This window comes from Sarcophilus harrisii, chromosome 2 (genome assembly GCF_902635505.1).
Source record: "Sarcophilus harrisii chromosome 2, mSarHar1.11, whole genome shotgun sequence".
Classification (NCBI taxonomy): domain Eukaryota; kingdom Metazoa; phylum Chordata; class Mammalia; order Dasyuromorphia; family Dasyuridae; genus Sarcophilus; species Sarcophilus harrisii.
In genome coordinates, this window is record NC_045427.1 from 32,594,141 (window position 1) to 32,612,270 (window position 18,130).

Here is an 18,130-nt window from a genome sequence, read left to right on the forward strand (position 1 = left end):
CACTTACAATGCTTGTTCCTAGACTATCCCAGTCATAACTCGGGTACTTTGCCCCACTAAGTATACCTTTTATCAGTCTCCTAGCTTTAGGCAACTGTACTAACACCATTTGTCTTTGACTTTTAGACCATCCCCAATTTATCCTTTTTCATCTTAAACAAATTATAAGACTATAAATTGGTTAGCAATATTCTACCTGATCTAAGAATATAGCTGATGCATATATTTGTATGTGATTTTTGTGATCACAATTAATAAAAATTCCCTGAGCTATGTCAAACACAGCACCGAATCAGAAAAACAGTATTCTGCAATATTTATCAATTTCTTTTCCTTAAGTCAATTCTTAGAAGACAACTAGCCTCCCAGTCTCCTGTTCCTCATCATGGAAATCTCTAAGGCTTTATAACTGGGTATGACGTTGGTGCCATCTTTTGGCATCCACACTAAATGCATTTCTTTGTATTTTGATAGTTGTGCACATTTAACCTTCCTTCTCTTGTTAGTTATGACATGTTCAGACTGAGTCACTTCCTGGGAAGAACCATTTAAACACCCAGATCAGTTCTGTAATAGCCTGCCTACACTTTGTCTTGCATGATATGTGGGCTCAGGAGTAAAACATCCAATTGTAGCTCTAAGTATTTCACTTTCTTGCAAATTTAACATTAGTTACTGAAGATCTGATACATATGCTTTTAAAAATATGAGGTAGCTGATTGTGGAAATAAAACATTTCACCATCTTATGGATAATGCAACTGTAAACTTTAGGGAAGATTACAGGTCTTGATCTCTACAGGTTTAGGAGGACATGGATTCATTGTTCCAAGTCCCATTTTTGTTGGATTCCAGAGAAGAATGGCCAATCTCTAACCCCAGGAATAGTAGTAGCAATGTTATATTCCCTCTTTGCTACGTTCCACTTATCTTAGTTATAGTTAGGAAGATTATGCAGGAAGAAATGGAGAGAAAACATGCATGGTGAACAATGAAAGGGCCTCAGCCTCTTCATTCTGCCTCTCTTAAAACACAAAACCCATTAATGCAGCATTTAAATTTTCAGTTCCAAATTGTCTCCCTTCTTCTATCTACTCCCCAGACCACACAGAGAAGGTAACATAAAAGCTATTATACAAATGGCCATATAAAACACATTTCTGCTTTAACCATATACCAGGGGAACAAAAGAAAGAAAAAAAAAAGCTATACTCTGAATCAATCAGTTTTGTATCTGCTGGAGGAGAGCATTTTTTCATCACAAGTCCTTTGGAGTTGTGGTGGATTATTGTGTAATGAGTGGCTAAGTTGTTATTTTTTACAATATTGCTGTTCATTCCATTTGCATTTACTTATGACTGCTGTGTACAGCAATTCATAATATTCTCTTCTGTTTCTCCTTTTGTTTATCCTGTTCCCTTTTAGAGTATTCTGATGTTAACTAGTATCTTTTTTAATCTACCCTACCTCTTATCACACCTTCCCTCATTCTCTTAGCCCCTTCTCAGCCTACTTTCTTGAGCAAGATGATTTCTATACCCAATTTGTGCAAGTATGTGTGTGCATACTGTGTGTACAGGTGCACATTTTTTTCCTTTCTGAATTAGTTAAGATGCAACTGAGGTTCATGCGTTGCCTGTTATAACTTTTTTCCAATAACACTGTAAAAAATCATCCTTGCTTATCTTTTATGAGATGATTTTTCCCATTCTTCTAAAGCATCCTTTTCTGAAACATCCATTTTTTTTTGAGATTATCCCAATACACTGGACTCATAAGTATGCCTGCTTTCTAAATAGATTCCTAATTACCCTAAGGATGAAAAAGTTCTCAGGGATTCTAAGGAATATATTTAAGAATAAAAACAATTTAGCTTCATTTTAATTTTTAATTTCTCCCTCATGCTTACCTTTTTATGCTGTCTTGTGGTTAAGTGCTACATTTTATATTCAGACAATTGTCTTTTCATCTGAAATGCTTAGAAACCCTCTATTTCATTAAATATCCACTTCCCCCCATATTATACACAATTTTGCTGGTATTTCATTCTCAGTTATAATCAAGTTCCTTTGCTATCTGGAATATCATACTCCAAAGCTTCTGATACTAGACTGTGGTTTTACCTATGATTCCATGTTATTTGAATTATGTTTTTCTGTATTTTCTCTTTGATCTGGAAGCTCTGAATTTTGACTATCATTACTAATTTTTATTTTGGGATCTCAATCAGGAAAAAACCAGTGGAATCCTTCCACTTCTACTTTGCCCTCTGATTCCAATATATCTGAACATTTTCCCTTTATAATGTTGGAATATATCTTCTCTATTTTCCCCTCAAGGATTTTAGGTAGTTCAACAATTACTAAGTTATCTTTCCTTGGCCTATTTTCCAGGTCAGTTTTTTTTTTTTAATAAGACGTTTTGAAATTTTCATTCTTTGGATCTCATTTTACTGTTTACTCATGTCTCATGAATCATTACTTTTCACTTCATCAATTCTAATTTTTGGAAGTTAATGTCTTCTGGGAGATCATTGTACCTCTTTTAACCAATTGGCAAAATTTGATTTGTAAGACTTTTTTAAAGTATTTTTTTGTCTCTTACCAATTTCTTCATTCTTGTGTCATAATTGCTGTTCTTTCTTCTCCTAAACTTTACTTACCACTCTTACTTGATTTAAATTTTCCTCTATTGAGTTTTTTTTTTCTCTTGAGCTTGTCAAGTTATTCTTTGTGGGTTTCTATCAAATCTGCATTTTTCTTTGAGGCTTTCATTGTAGAGATTTGTGAATCATTACCTCCGAGTTTGCCTTGAGCTTCCCTGTGCCCATACAAGCTTTTTATTGTCAGGTTGTTGTTTTACTTTCTTTTTCTCTTACTTTGTGTAGTTTTCTCATTTTTCTACCCTATTTCTTTGAGTTTGGAATTTTTGTTAGCATTAGGTTCTGATCACCTCTGGAGGCACTTATCCTTGTCTTCTGATTTTATGTCTGCTGTTTTTCTGAGCTTAAGTATAGGGATTTGTAAGTTTCTGTTGTTTCTAAAATTGTATGATCCAAGGAGAAGTCAGATCATTGTCCTCTGGGTCTACAAGCTAGTAGTTGGGACCATAACCAGAATAAGATTTAGGTTATCTGCTCCCTTGCCACCATAACTGTTCCTCACTGCCCTGGTTATTTTACACACCCACACCCACACACAGAGTGATAGAGCTGCCAAATGACATCTGATTCTGTACCTAGTGCTAGCACAGGGATCCCCTGAAATATCTTTCTAATCAACTGTTTAGTTTTCTTAACCTTTCTTGGGCACTAAACTGCTCAGCACTGGTGGGTTTACATCCTATGCCCTGCAATCTGGCCAATTCCCACCTATCTGTATCTCTCTGACTTCTTAAATACCCTTTAGAAATGAGTCACTGTGACTTTTCCTTCACTTTCTCACTCAGAATTCAGTTTGATGCACTTTTAAAAATTGTGGTAAAGGGGATGTGTTGGGAGAACCGGGCAAAAAATGCTGACTTCACTCCATCATTCTGGCTTTGTCCTGTGTTTCAGTTTGAAAACCTTGCCATATTCATTAAATACATAATAATAGTTCTCTCTAGTATGATTTCTCTGATGCATAGTAAGATATAGCCAGAGTTTGAAGATGTTCCCACATTGATTGCTTTCATAAGGTTTTCCTTGAATAAAAATTCTCTGATGTCAAGCAAGTTCTATGGTCCTACAGAAGATATTACCATTTTCATAACATTTCTCAGCAGTAAGAACTCCCAAATGTCAACTAAGTTCTGAGTTCAGGTGGCAGGCTTTCTCAAACACACTGCATTCAAAAGTTGTCTTTCTAGTAAGAATTGTTTGCATTGAATATGTCCTGAGTTGTAGTGGAAGGCATTCCCACCCAACTTATACTTAAGGAATTCCGCCAGTAGGAATTCTCTGATACACAGTAAGTTGGGTCTTACTTTTGAAGGCCTTTCCATATTTATTACAATCTTAACTTTGCTCTCATATGAATCCTCTAATGCAGAGTAACTTTTTAATTCATGCAGATCTTTCAACACATATTATATTCAATTTTTCCCCCAGAATGAATTCTGAGTTAGCTGTGTCCTCAGTCTGAAAGCCTTCTCACATTCATTACATTCATAAGGCTTCTCTCCAATATATATATATTCTGATCCCAAGGAAGCTCTGACTTCTGTCTGAAGGCCTTCCCACATTCATCATATTTATAAGGTTTTTCTCCAGTATGAATATTCTGATGTCTCAGAAAATCTGAATTACAAGAAAAGCTTTTTCCACATTCATTACATATAAATGGTTTTTCTTCCGTATGAATTCTCTGATGCTTAGTAAGCTCATGTCTCAGTCTAAAAGCCTTCCCACAATAAGTACATTCATAAGGCTTCTCTCTAGTATGTACTCTTATTCTGAAGGTCTTCCCACATTCATCACATTTATAAGGCTTCTCTCCAATATGAATTCTTTGATGCACGGTAAGCTGTATTCTTTGTCTGAATGCGTTCCCACATTCATTACATTCATAAGGTTTCTCTCCAGTATGAATTCTTTTATGTTGAGTAAGTTGTATGGTAAGGCGGAAGACCTTCCCACATTCATTACATTTGTAAGGTTTCTGTCCACTATGAATTTTCTGTTGGTTACAATCTGAATTGTAGTGGAAGACCTTTCTGTACTCCTTACATTTGTAAGACATGTTTCCATGAATTTTCTTATGTTTATTAAGTGATCAATTGCTACTGAAGGCTTTCCCACATTCGTCACATTTATAAGGTTTTTCTCCAGTATGAATTCTCTGATGCCGAGTAAGATGTGCTTTTAGTCTGAAGGCCTTCCCACATTCATTACATTCATAAGGTTTCTCACCAATATGAATACTCTGATGTCTCATGAAATCTGAATTCCAACAGAAACCTTTCCCACATTCTTTACATTCATAACGCTTCTCTCCAGTATGTATTTTCTGATGTTGAATAAACTGTGTTTCTACTCTGAAAGCCTTCCCACATTCATCATATTTATAAGGCTTCTCTCCAGTATGAATTCTCTGGTGATGAGTAAGCTGTATCCTCTGTTTGAAGGCCTTTCCACATTCACTACATTTATAAGATTTTTCTCTAGTGTGAATTCTTTGATGTTCTACAAACTGTAATATGTAATGGAAGCCTTTCCCACATTCTTTACATTTATAAGGAGTCTCTTCAGTATAAATTCTCTGATGCTGAACAAATGTTTTCAGTTTGAAAGCTTCCCCAAATTCATTACATTCATATAATTTTCTCCAGTAAATTCTTTGCTCTCTGAAAAAAAGAATAAAGGGCTGATTAACCTTGCCTTTTTCCCCCCTTTCCCAAATAAAACCTTTACTCAAAGGTTTTAAAACTATTCTCCAGTCTTCCCATCCAAGAGTGATAGTCTCGCTGGTCTTTCAATAAAGATCACAGTTCATTTTATGTAAAAATATTATGATTCACAGTTAACATATGTAAATAAATTGACTTAGTATGAAATTATCTGGAGGGATAAATAAGCCCTCACTTTAATGTAAATAGATGAATAGAGATACATGTGAGTAAAGAGTTGCATTAAAAATCAACTTAAAAAATATCTCAGCTTTTTTCAACAGAATCAAGAAACTTTAATAAGCTACCGTGGTCGACATTTTGAAATAACTTGGGAGTGATGGAAGCAAAATGGCAGAGGAAAGGCAGAAACTGTCCTCATGCTCTTCTCAAAACTCCCTAAACAACTTTAAATAATTCCTCAAATTCTGAAGTAACAGAACCCATAGAAAAATGGGATAAAACAATTTTCCATCCCAAGACAACTCAAAGAGTTGGTACAAAAGGTCTGTTACACCAGGATCACAGATCAGCTCCAGAAAACTTGCAGTATGCCTTGGGAGTGATTAAATCAATAGTAGGGGTACCTTCTGGAATTCTCAGGCCACAGGTGGTAAGTGGGTCAGAAAAGTGGTCAAAAGAAAATTATAGGGGTCTTTTTGTTGGCATTAGGAAAGAACTCTGCTGCTTTGCCGATACCTGGATCTCGGTCACAGTCATGGGTGGTAGTCCCAAGAAGGACAGCACAAGCATACTAGAGCTTGTGGCCACACTGGAACAGGGACCCTGCTTATACTCTTTCACAGGATAGGACAAAAGAGTAGTATACACATTTTTCCTTAGATAATACAATCTTGAAAGAATTAAAAACCTAGTCCTAGAAATGTAATATCTCTGAAAACAGCTACCAAAACCCCCTGAAGCTTGGGAAAGTATGGCTTCTACCTGAAAGGAGAGTCCTACTTTAAGAGAGTTAAAAGTCAAGAAATATGCTGGAAAAAACTTCTGACTATAGAAAGTTACTATGGTGACAAAGAAGATCAAAAGACTCATTTAGAAGACAGCAAAGTAAAAACTCCCAAAACCAAAGTCTCAAACAAAAAATATGAATTGGCCCCAAGGCACAAACAGCTCAAAAAGCATTCCAAAAATCAAGTAAGAAAGGAAGAGGAAAATTTGGGAAGAGAATTGAGAACAATACAAGAAAATAGTAAAAAAGAAGAATCAACAAACTGGTAAAGTAAGCACAAAAAAATAGTGAAGAAACAAACACCTTAAGAAACAGAATATGCCAAATGACAACAGAGACAAAATAATCCACTGGGGAGAAGAATGTTTTAAAAATTAGAATTGGTAAAAAAGAGAAAAAAAATTGAAAATTTACTGAAAAAAAAAAGAATTCCTAAAAGAAAAAGAGATGGCCAAAATGGAAAAGGAAGTACACAAAGTCACTTAAAAAAATTCTTAAAAACTAGAAATGGGCAAATGGAAGCTAATAATTTTTTTTTACAACATCAAGAATTAATAAAACAAAACTAAGAGAAAATGTAAAGTATATGACTGGAAAAACATTTTTTAAGAATTAAATTTGAAGAACTAAAATGAACATCAAGCTACAGTTTATGAGTAATCTGCTTGAATTTTATGTAGGCACCTGGAGAGCTGTTTCTTGGGATATCTGTCTCTGGCATCCAAAATGCTTCCTTTCTTTCCATTTGGTAGATCACATCTGGTTTAGAAATTGCACATCCTGTTCATTGAAAAGAAAAAGTGCAGGGATGGTAACTTAAGAATTCTCTCTTAAATGATTTAAACATTCCTCCCTTATGCTTAATAGAAAGTATGGGAATAGCGGTGCAAAATGTATCTTCATATCAAGGGGATTTACTCTATTAGCTGATTTTTTCTAAAATAGTGTCTTTTTTTTCCTTTTGTTAACCAAAAAGTATAATAAATAGGCTGGTTTAGGATTTTTTTTCCTTTTGACAGGTGTGGAGAGGAAGGAGAACTGACATCAAATAAAACATACATAAAATGTAGTCTAGTACTATCTTAAGCTCTTTTGGGGAGGAAAAAAGTAGGTACTCTAGGACTTCAAGGATGGTACAAATGACCTCTGAAGGCTTATCAATATAAGGAGGGGAGGTTACAGAATAAAACTTGGGATAAATAGTTTATTTGACAGACTCCCTACTTAGACAATGAGAACACTTTCTATATAGTGGTACCGCCACTAAGATTAAACAGAAAATCTTAAATTTGAAGCAAAACAGAAGGTCTAGGACAATAACAGATTAAGAATTCAGTTTCCATTCCTACTAAGCAAAGATCTTTCTCACTGGAAACAGGTAGCATCAGAAACCTGTTTCTTGGTTATAAAAGGATTAGGAATATCTTCCTTTTGTATGTCAAAGAATAACTATTAAAATTTGAAAGTCTCCTCACTAAATATCAAGACTCCAAAGAAATAGCTGTTCTTACCCAAAGAGATCAAGTTTCTATAGTTCTCCAGCATCACATTCCTGTACAATTTTTTTTTAGAAGGGTTCAAATGTATCCACTCCTCCAGAGTGAATTCCACAGCCACATCATTGAATGTCATGGATTTCTGAAACACCAAAAAGTATTTGAGTTAATCAGTCATAGTTCTGACCATTATAAAGTTTGAATGAAAAGTATCTGAAAACATGTATTATTAGTTTATTTATGTGAAATGCAGTACAGTGCCTGGTATATGGCAGGCATTTAAAAATTCCCTTCCCATTAGATTGTAAGATCCTTGAGAACAAAGGCTACTTTTGCTTTCCTTTGTAATCTTGTCACATAGTGGGTTCTTATTTTATGAATGCTTATAGTTTTAGGTAGTGCAATGACATCAATTTTATAACCTGTACCCATGGCTCTTACTTGTGTATTCTAAACTCAAGCAGTAGTAAACTTTTCTATATTCTAAAACATAACAATGAAAATGAAACAGTGACACATAGCTGTCATGTGATCCTAAATTTTATCTTGCAGTTTAAATATTCTCTAGTCCTTTGATCAATTACCATGACCTTTCACCACTAGTCACCTTCCTCTTTTGAAAAAAAAAAATATGTGTGTATATATATATATGTGTGTGTGTGTGTGTGTGTGTGTGCATGTATATGCATGTATATACACACACACAACAACAATTGCATGTAAAAACATCTGGAAATTCCAGTGTTAACATGGCAGAGTGAGGAAAGAAATTTCTAAAGAAGTCCTGAATTCCCTGAAAACAACATTTAAAAAGTCTCAGGACTGATTTAAGAGCAGGCTAGCAGTTTACCAACCTACAAGGAAAGGTCTATCTCACTTAGATGGAAGCTGAGGACTGAGCCCCAGTAAAACAGAGGAGGACAGTGTAAGAATAGAGTCCATTTTTAAAAATGTATTTATTTAAAATAAATACAAAACAGAACAAGAAAAAATGGAAAAAATTGTTGCATGCACAACAGATGATTCAAGATAAAAGAGGATTCAAAATATGAAACAAATTTCCATTTCAAATATATATATATATATATATATATATATAAAACACCTCTCAGATTGACTAAGATGATAGGTAAAGATAATGATGAACGTTGGAGGGGATGTGGGAAAACTGGGACACTGATACATTGTTGGTGGAGTTGTGAATGGATCCAACCATTCTGGAGAGCAATTTGGAACTATGCTCAAAAAGTTATCAAACTGTGCATACCCTTTGATCCAGCAGTATTTCAACTGGGCTTATGTCCCAAAGAGATCTTAAAGGAGGGAAAGGGACCCACATGTGCAAAAATGTTTGTGGCAGGTCTCTTTGTAGTGGCCAGAAACTGGAAATTGAATGCCTGTCTATCAATTGGGGAATGGCAGAATTAATTATGGTATATGAATGTTATGGGATGTTACTGTTCTTTAAGAAATGACCAGCAGGGTGAGGCCTGGAGAGATTTACATGAACAGATGCTGAGTGAAGTGAGCAGAACCAGATCATTGTACATGGCAACAACAAGATTATACAATGATCAATTTTGATGGATGTAGCTCTCTTCAACAATGTGATGATTCAGACCAGTTCCACTGGTTTTATGCTGAAGAGAGACATCTACACCCAAAAAAAGGTCTGTGGGACCTGAGTATGGACCACAACATAGCATCTTCACTCTTTTTGTTGTTGTTTGCTTGCATTTTGTTTTCTTTCTTATTTTTTCTGGTCTGACTTGATTTTTCTTGTGCAGCAAAATAATTGTATAAATATGTATTCATATATTGGATTTAACATATATTTTTACCATGTTTAACATATATTGGACCTCTTGCCTCTTGCCCTTTAGGGGAGGGGGGTGAGGGAAGGGCGGGGAAATTGGAGCACAAGGTTTTGCAAGGGTTCATGTTGCAGAATTATCCATGCATGTTTTGAAAAATAAAAACCTCAGACTCTCTATCTTTGCTTCTTTGTAGGTTTTCTTTTGTTCTCTACTGTGTACTTTTTACTTTATTATTTCTGTCCCCTTTCATTCCCCTTTCCTCCCCAAAAGAGGCTACAGTTAAGAATAGATTAATCTACACACACACACACACACACACACACACACACACATATCTATAATCATACACCTAAATACACAAATATATTCATATACATTTAAGTAAGATTGTTCTATGATTATTCTCTTTTTCTCTGAAGGTGGAAATCATACTTCTTAGTTCCAAGTCTTTACATATTTTTCTAAATCCACCAACTCATCATTACATGTAGCACAGCAATACTCCAATCTTATACAATTTAATTATTATAAGTTAGTCAATATTAAGCAATATTTTTTAATATGTCTGACATACTAGTTTTCCCATTTTTCTCTTTTGAACATCTATTTTAACTTTAACTTTAAAATCAATGATTACTACTCCTGACATTTTTTCCCTAACAAATTCTACTCTTGATTATTATTATTGTTTGTGCATATCCTATCCCTGCTGACTCCTCTACTTAATTTATACCCATTACTTAACTTGCTTTTACTTCCTCTAAGAACTCCTTACTTATATTCTTCCCTCTTTTCCTCCCACCTTTTTCCCTCCCTCTTTATCCCTTTCTCATTAATCTATACACAGTTCTATGCTCCCCATTATGCTATTCCCTATCCCTCCTATTTCTTAATAAATTTAGAAGACTTCTGTACCCTTCTAGATACACATTCCCTATGTGAGCAGGATTTCATATTTATCAGCCTCTTCCCCTCTAATCTTCCTGTGTCTGCTCTGACATCTCATTTCATGTAATCTATTCTCTTTACCTTTTCTTACATGGTTTTGCTTTTCAGAACCACATTATAATCACCTCTACCCCAAACTTTTTTTCAAACCATCCACTTACTAATGGCTACCCACTTAAACATAATGTGGTTTATATTTCCATGTATAAAGCATAAAAAGTTTGTTGTTACTGAGCCCCTTGAAATTTATCTTTAATAATTGTGAAGGTTTTCCGGAGGCAGCCTTAGTTTCAGTTAAAATAAATAATTACTCCAAAATCGCACCCAGCTGGTAAAAATGCAAACGTTTATTTCTCCTTCCAAAATAGCCCGGTTAGTTGAGGCCCAACTCTCTGCTTGAGTTCTTGCAGCTTTGTCTTTGGCTTCTGCCTCTGCTTTCTTCAGCCTCCAGCCAGCACCAAGGTGGAAAATGCAATGAATCTCTCTTGCCTGGAAGATAGGGCTTGTGGGCTTCCTCCCAGAGTGCTCCTCTCTGACCCCAGTCAATGTTCCAGAGAAATTCTCCCTAGCTCTAAGAGCTTCCTCCATATATATCATCTCCCAAAGGTTAACTCCTCCTTCTTGAGGCAGGGATTATGGGTTATCTCCCAGAGTGCTCTCTGGTCCTAAGAACTTCAAGGGAGGTGTGAATTCAGACTAAGCCAGCCCTGAATTCTCCCAAACGTGTGAACTCCATTGAATACTTAGATACTTATGAACTCTCTAAAGGTATGAACACAAGCATTGTTTCCATCAGTTGAACTTAGTACTTTATTTCAAATTCTGGCCCAAAATATCTCTTTCTAAGATCAAATCAACTCCAATGGCTTAACAGTTTGTAAAGATTCCAACAAATAATTACCTGACATTTCTCTTAGTTTTATATATCAAATTTTCTATTTCTATTAAGTTCAAGTCTTTTTGTAACAAAGTACTGAAAGTTTGGCAATTTGTTTTTTCATTCAAGATTATGCTTAACTTTACTGGGTATATTTTCAGCTGCAAACCAAGTTATTTTGTTTTTTGATGTACAGTGTTACAAGACTTATATAACTTTTAATGTTACAAGACTGTCTTTTAATGCAGCAACTAATAGGTCTTATGCAATTCTAATGTGCTCCAGTATATTTGAATTGTTTGTTTCTTGTTCCTCATAATTTTTCCTTGATCAGGGTTTAATTTACCTATAATGCTCCTGTCCATTTTCTTTGTAGGATCTCTTTCAGGTGGTGATAGGTGGATTTTTTCTATTTCTACTTTCCCCTCTTGTCCTAATACTTTGAGACAATTTTCTAACTACTTTTTGTAATTGTTATGTTAAGATTCTTTTTTGGTCACAGCTTTCAGGTAATCCAATTATTCTTATATTTTCTCTTCTTAATCTATTCTCCAGATCTTGTTTTTCTTAGATTTTCGTATTCTCTTCTGTTTTTTTTTTTTTCATTCTGAAAATTTTGTTTTATTATTTCTTGGTTTCTTATAACTTTACTGACTACCCTTTGCCCAATTCTAGTTTTGAAAAGTCATTCTCTTCCTTAAGATTCTGGATCTTCATTTCTAATTGGTTGACTTTCTTTGCATAATTCTGTTTTTCTTTGATTTTTTAAAAAAAGTTTTTCCTCAATCTCCCATTTGCTTTTTTAAAGTCTTTTTTAGGTTCTTCTTTTTTGGGCAGGTGACCATTTAATGTTATTCTTTGGGATAAGAGAGGCTTTTTTTGTTTCAGTTTCCTCTTCTGAAGATGAACCCCAATCTTCCCTATTCCCGAACTGATTTTCTATGGCTGGGTTCTTTCTCCTTTGCCTGCTCATTTTTGTAGCAGATTGCTGAATCACCTCTATGCTTGGGGTATGGAAGATGGTGCCTGCTTCAATTCTTCCCTCAGATTTAGAAGAACTCTGCCCTCCTGCAGGTGCCCACAGCCAGCAGTATCCCTGCCCCGCTGCTTCTGCACTCACCAGGCATGTGCTGGTTGCTTCCTGCCCAGGGCCATTTCTCAGCAACACAGCTGGGTCTTGCATTCACAATCAGCAGAGATTCCCTCAATCTTCCCAACTCAGACACCCACCTCCTCACACGGTCTGGAAGGTGGAACTCCTGTGGCAGGGGCAAGGCCTCCTGACAACTCAACTCACCCAGTGCTTGCCTCTTGCTATTTCAGAACTAGCCTAGAGCTGTCCACACTTCAGAGAAGCCAAACCATCATCCTAGGTTCCTTCTACAGAACTTTTCCAATTGTCTCAGGAGGACCATTGACCTGCCCCAACTCTTACTTGTTTTTAACCACTCTATATTTGCCCTGACATGCAACTTTGTCTTATTCACAGGGAAAATCTGAAGTTTGGAATTTTCTGACCTACTCCACTATCTTCCCAAAATCTTTTCCTAATTCTTACACAAAAGCACAAAGTTACAAAAGAGATAGAAAAAAAATGACCAAAAAACCAACAGCAACAATAAAAAAAAAATTGATTGTAGAGATTTATTATAATAGGAAGATCAAGGCACAAATGTGGAAGAAAATAAATGTCAAAATGCCACATCTCAAACCTAATATTAAAATATAAATAGCTTAAAGCACCCCGAAAAAAATCTTCCAGAAGAGCTTCAAAAGACTTTTTGAGAGGAGGGAAGGGAAGATAAAGAAAAAAATGGGGAAAAAATGACAATAATATAAGAGAATCATGAAAAAAGAATCAATAATTTGGTAAAGGAAACAAAAAATGGAAAAAGACATACAAAAATTCACAAAAGAAATATACTCCTTAAAAAAACAAAACTGAACAAATGGAAGAGATATAAAAACTGAACGAAGAAAATAATTCCTTAAAAATTAAAATTGGACAAGTGGAAGTTAATGACTGCACACAGTAAAAACCATATTATATGACAAAGAACTGTGAATAACAGTGACAATTTTGGATCTCTCAATCCTACTTCAAAGATCATCGTTCTTTATTAAGAAAACTGAAGTTTCTGAGAACAGATTTGAAATCAGGTTCTCCTGATTTCAGGACTGGTGCTCTATCCATTGCACCATCTAGTTGTCCCTTCAGTATTTTTAATATGAATGGCTGCTGTCTTTTCTCAAAAGTTTTTTTTTCTGCTTCCACTGAGATAATCTTATGATTTGTTGAGTTATTGATATGATCAATTATGTTAATAGTTTTCTTGATATTGAATCAAACCTGAATTCCTGGTATAAATACCATCTTGTCATTGTATATTATTATGGTGATAAATTGCCATAATCTCTTTGTTAATATTTCATTTAAAATTCTTGCACTAATATTCACTAGGGATGTTATTATATGTTTCTCTTTCTCTAATTTGGCTTTTCTTGGTTTGGGCATCAGTACATTTATGTCACTAAAGAAATTTGGTAGGACTTCATCTATTTTTCAAAATAGTTTATATACTATTGGAATTCATTGTTCTTTAAAAGCTTGGTAGAATTTAATTGTAAACCTATCTAACACTGGAGATTTTTTCTTACAGAGTTCATTGATGGCTTGCTTGAATTCTTTTCTTAAAATAAGGTTATTTAAATATTTTTATTTTATTAATAAAAACTCCATTAATCTTCACAATTTACATTTTTGTAAATACTTATCCATCTCACTTAGATTGTCAGATTTATTGGCATATAATTGGGCAAAATAGCTCCTAATTAATATTTTAATTTCCAATTCATATGTTTTATTTGTTTTTTCTAGTTTTTATACTTCCATGTCTAATTCAGTAATCTGCTCCTTCTCTTTTTTATTAAGCATTTAGAAATATAAATTTTCCATAAATACTGCTTGAGTTACAACCCATAAACTTTGGTGTGTTGTCAATGATGTTGTTGTCTGAACTGCTCATCCTTTAGGAGTAGATTAGTTTCCAATTAATTTTTAATCTATCTTTCCATGGTCCCTTATTGCATGTAATTTTTATCTCAAGATGATCTGTAAGGGATAAATTTACTATTCCTCCATTTTACTATGAGATTTTTATGCTCTAATATAAGATCAGTTTTTGTGTAGGTGCCATGTACCATTGAGAAAAAGATATATTCCTTTCTATTCCCACTCAATTTTCTTCAGAGGTCTATCATATCTAATTTATCTAAAATTCTATTTACTTAACTCCTTCCTTGTTTATTTTGTGGTTAAAGTTATCTAGTTCTGAGAAGTGAATGTTGAGATTCCACTAATATAGTTTTACCATTTATTCTTTATTTAACTTCTTTAAAAATTTGGATGCTGTACCATTTGGTGCATGCACACGTTTAGTGTGCATGATCTATAGTATTTTACATCAAAATGTAGTTCCTTTTCTCTTTTAATTAGCTATTTTTGCTCTTGCTTTGTGTTTTAACATTTTTTCTTTTTTTACTCTCTCTGCAGTATGATATAGTTTACTCCAGAGTTTTACCTTTACTCTCTGTTTCAGATGTGCTTCATAAAAAACATTCTGTAGTTTTTTGAGTTTTAATCCACTTTCCTATCTACTTTCATTTCATGGAATTATATTTTACATATTTCATTTTGTTATATTATGCATTTCATTTCTATTTATATTCAATTATGATTACTGTATATTTCCTTCCATCCTGTTTTTCCCTTGTTTTATATTTTCCTCTCTCTCTTTTTACTCTGTCTCAATTCATAAGTGTTTTGCTTCTGACCAGCACATTCCTCAATCTATCCTCTGTTCTATCTCCACCTCCCCTTTCTTTTCCCTTATCCCTCAAGTTCTTCCTAAAGGGTGAGATAGATTTCAATATCCAGCCAAGTATGTTATTCCCTCTTTGATCCAAATTCATTGAGAGTAAAGTTCAAACAATGATTATTCCTCTCCTTTCTTTCCTTTTACTGTAATGTCTTTCACACCTCTTATGTAATATTATTTATCCTATTTTGTGTTCCTCTTTCCTCTTCTCCCAGTACAATTCTTTGTTTCACCTCTTAATTTTTATATCACAAAGTCAATTTACATATGCCCTCATTTTCTGACTATGTATATTCTTACTAACTGTTCTAACAGAAATACAGTAATTAAGAGTCATAAGTATCTTCCCATGAAGGGATGCAAAAAGTTTAACCTTATTAAATAATGTTTTTTTGTTGTTATTGTTCCTGTTTACCTTTTTATGTTTCTCTTAAGTCTTGTATTTGAAGACTGAATTTTCTGTTGAGCTATGGTTTTTTATTAGGAAAATTTGCAAGTCCCCTATTTCATTTAATATCCATTCTCCCCCCCCCCCCGAATGTTATGCTGAATTTTTCTAGTTAGTTGAATCTTAATTGTAATTGAAGTTCCTCTATCTCTTGGAATATCATATTGCAAGCCCTGTGATTCTTTAAAGGAGAAATTAAATTAAGTTCTATTAAATTCTGTGCAATCCTTACTGTGTTTCCTTGATATCTGAATTGTTTCTTTCTGGTTGCTTGCAATATTTTCTCCTTGATCTGACAGTTCTGGAATTTGGTTATAACAGTATTTACCATTTTCATTTCAGGATCTCTAAGAGGAGGTGATTAATGGATTTATCCTGTAATTCTAAGATATCGAACAGTTTTACATGATAATTTCTTGAAAAATGTTGTCCAGACTCTTTTTTAAACTATGATTTTCTACAGGTAGTCCAATAATTCTTAAATTATCTGTCCTGGATCTATTTTCAAACTCAATTGCTTTTTCCACAGAGATATTTTACATTTTCTTATTTTTTCTACTTTTAATTGAGTTATAATGTCTCTTACAGCCATTAATTTCTACTTACTCAATTTTAATTTTAATTTTGTATGTTTAAAGCTTAAATAGTAAAAAGAAGAAAATTGTCAAGTGCACAGCAGAACATTAGGAAGGATTCAAAATATGTAACAATAAATTTCCCATTTCAAGAAAGTATATGTAATAATAATAATATTGTATTCATAATTGTCCATCCTTGCTTTCTTATAGGTTTTCATTTGTTCTCTGCTGTGCACTTCTTACTTTATTCTTTTTTTTCCCATTTACTCACTCCAACTTAATCAAGCAAACAATAATTAAGCACAGATGAATTTATACACACATACACATGATATGAATTTACATGCATTATGTGTGTATATATATATGCTTATGCACTCAGACACATGCATATATACACATATAAATATTAATAAGATAAATTGAGTGAAGACCCTCTCATGCAGCCTCAACCTGTGCCCTTGTTATAACTTGAAGTTTTACAATAATAAGTTGTGCATTAGCCAAAGCTGCAGGTGTTAGCTTATCTTAGGCAGACATTCCTTTTCAGCACATCAACATTAACTTCCTAAAGAATGTATCATTGGCTAGTATTACTAACTTCTTTGTTCTTTGTCTCTAGGATAAACTTCCACATTTAGATTGTGAGTCTGGACTCCCCAGTCAATGGGAGAAAAAATGGGGTGAGGGATCCTCATTAAGGTCTATATAATTCTATGTTTTGCAGCTTGTGCTTTGCACTCTCTCTACTAACATCATGGCAGTAGGGAGTTGTCCTTTCTTGCATGATCATACTAAACTTTTTTTTTTTTTATTATTCTCCTACCTTGAGAGTCTCTGATTTCAATTTGGGGAAGGGTTGCTGTCTCCCACATAAAGAAATATAATACATCAAGAATAATATTAATAGGGCTAATGTATAATGTAGATTTCTTGACTGAATCTTTTCTAACTTTTGAGACACATTTCTATCCCCTTTTCCCCAATGAATTCCACTCCTGATCATTATTGTGTTTGTGTGTATCTCTGTTTCCTATCAATGCTAACTCTATTTCTACCTACTAATTTGCCTTACTATTACCTTCCCTCCTCCCCAAAAAAATCCCTCCCTAATATTCCCTCTCCTTTCCTATTTATCTCATTCTCATTAATTCCACATCTTATCCCATTCCACTTAATCTACACACTCTTCTATACTCAACTTTATCCTATTTCCTCCCCCTCTTATTTCTTTTTAGATTTTGGAGGATGGTATAACTTTTTGGATGTATATGAATTGTTCCCTCTTTAGCCCATTTCAGATGTAAGCAGGATTTCAGAACTACTAGCCTTCCTCCCCCCAGATAATTCCTCTGTGTCAGTTCTTATTCTTGAACCTCCTTCATATAACACGGTTATTATTTTCACCTTTTCTAATGTGGTTTTGCTTTTTAGAGACACTTCATACTCTGCTATATCTTACTCTTTCTTTTGGAATACCCAATTATTAATGACAATCTTAAGACATGTGATTTACGTTTCCACATATAAAACATGAACATTTTGTTCTTATTGAATTCCTTCAAATTAGTCTTTGACATTGGCATATACTATTTCAAATTTTCTATTGAATTTAAGTTTGTTTGGGACAAAATCTTGAAAATTTGATTGTTCACTGAATGTCCTTTTTTCCATTCAATATTATACTTAATTTTACTGGATGTTTTTAGTTAGAAGGCTCATTCTTTTAATTGTCGATATATAGTATTTCAG

The 18,130-nt window shown here is 34.0% G+C and overlaps 1 protein-coding gene and 1 gene segment (V, D, J or C); both read right to left on the minus strand.

Moving 5' to 3' along the window:
- Window positions 1-18,130, minus strand: part of LOC100935631 — an 824,790-nt gene that overhangs the window by 167,539 nt on the left and 639,121 nt on the right.
- Window positions 1,254-18,130, minus strand: part of LOC100922526 (zinc finger protein OZF-like) — a 49,818-nt gene continuing 32,941 nt past the window's right edge. Inside the window, exons 4-6 of one of the 2 annotated variants that reach the window (XR_004232634.1) lie at window positions 7,848-7,974; window positions 7,021-7,116; window positions 1,254-5,324 (exon numbers count right to left, since the gene is read on the minus strand). Coding sequence is in view for 1 of the 2 variants with exons in the window: in XM_031957162.1 (XP_031813022.1) it covers window positions 7,955-7,974 (20 nt within the window). In the remaining variant the exon portion in view is untranslated. Of the gene's footprint in view, window positions 5,325-6,933; window positions 7,117-7,847; window positions 7,975-18,130 lie in introns of those variants that run through there. The other variant, XM_031957162.1, reaches the window with a different exon arrangement.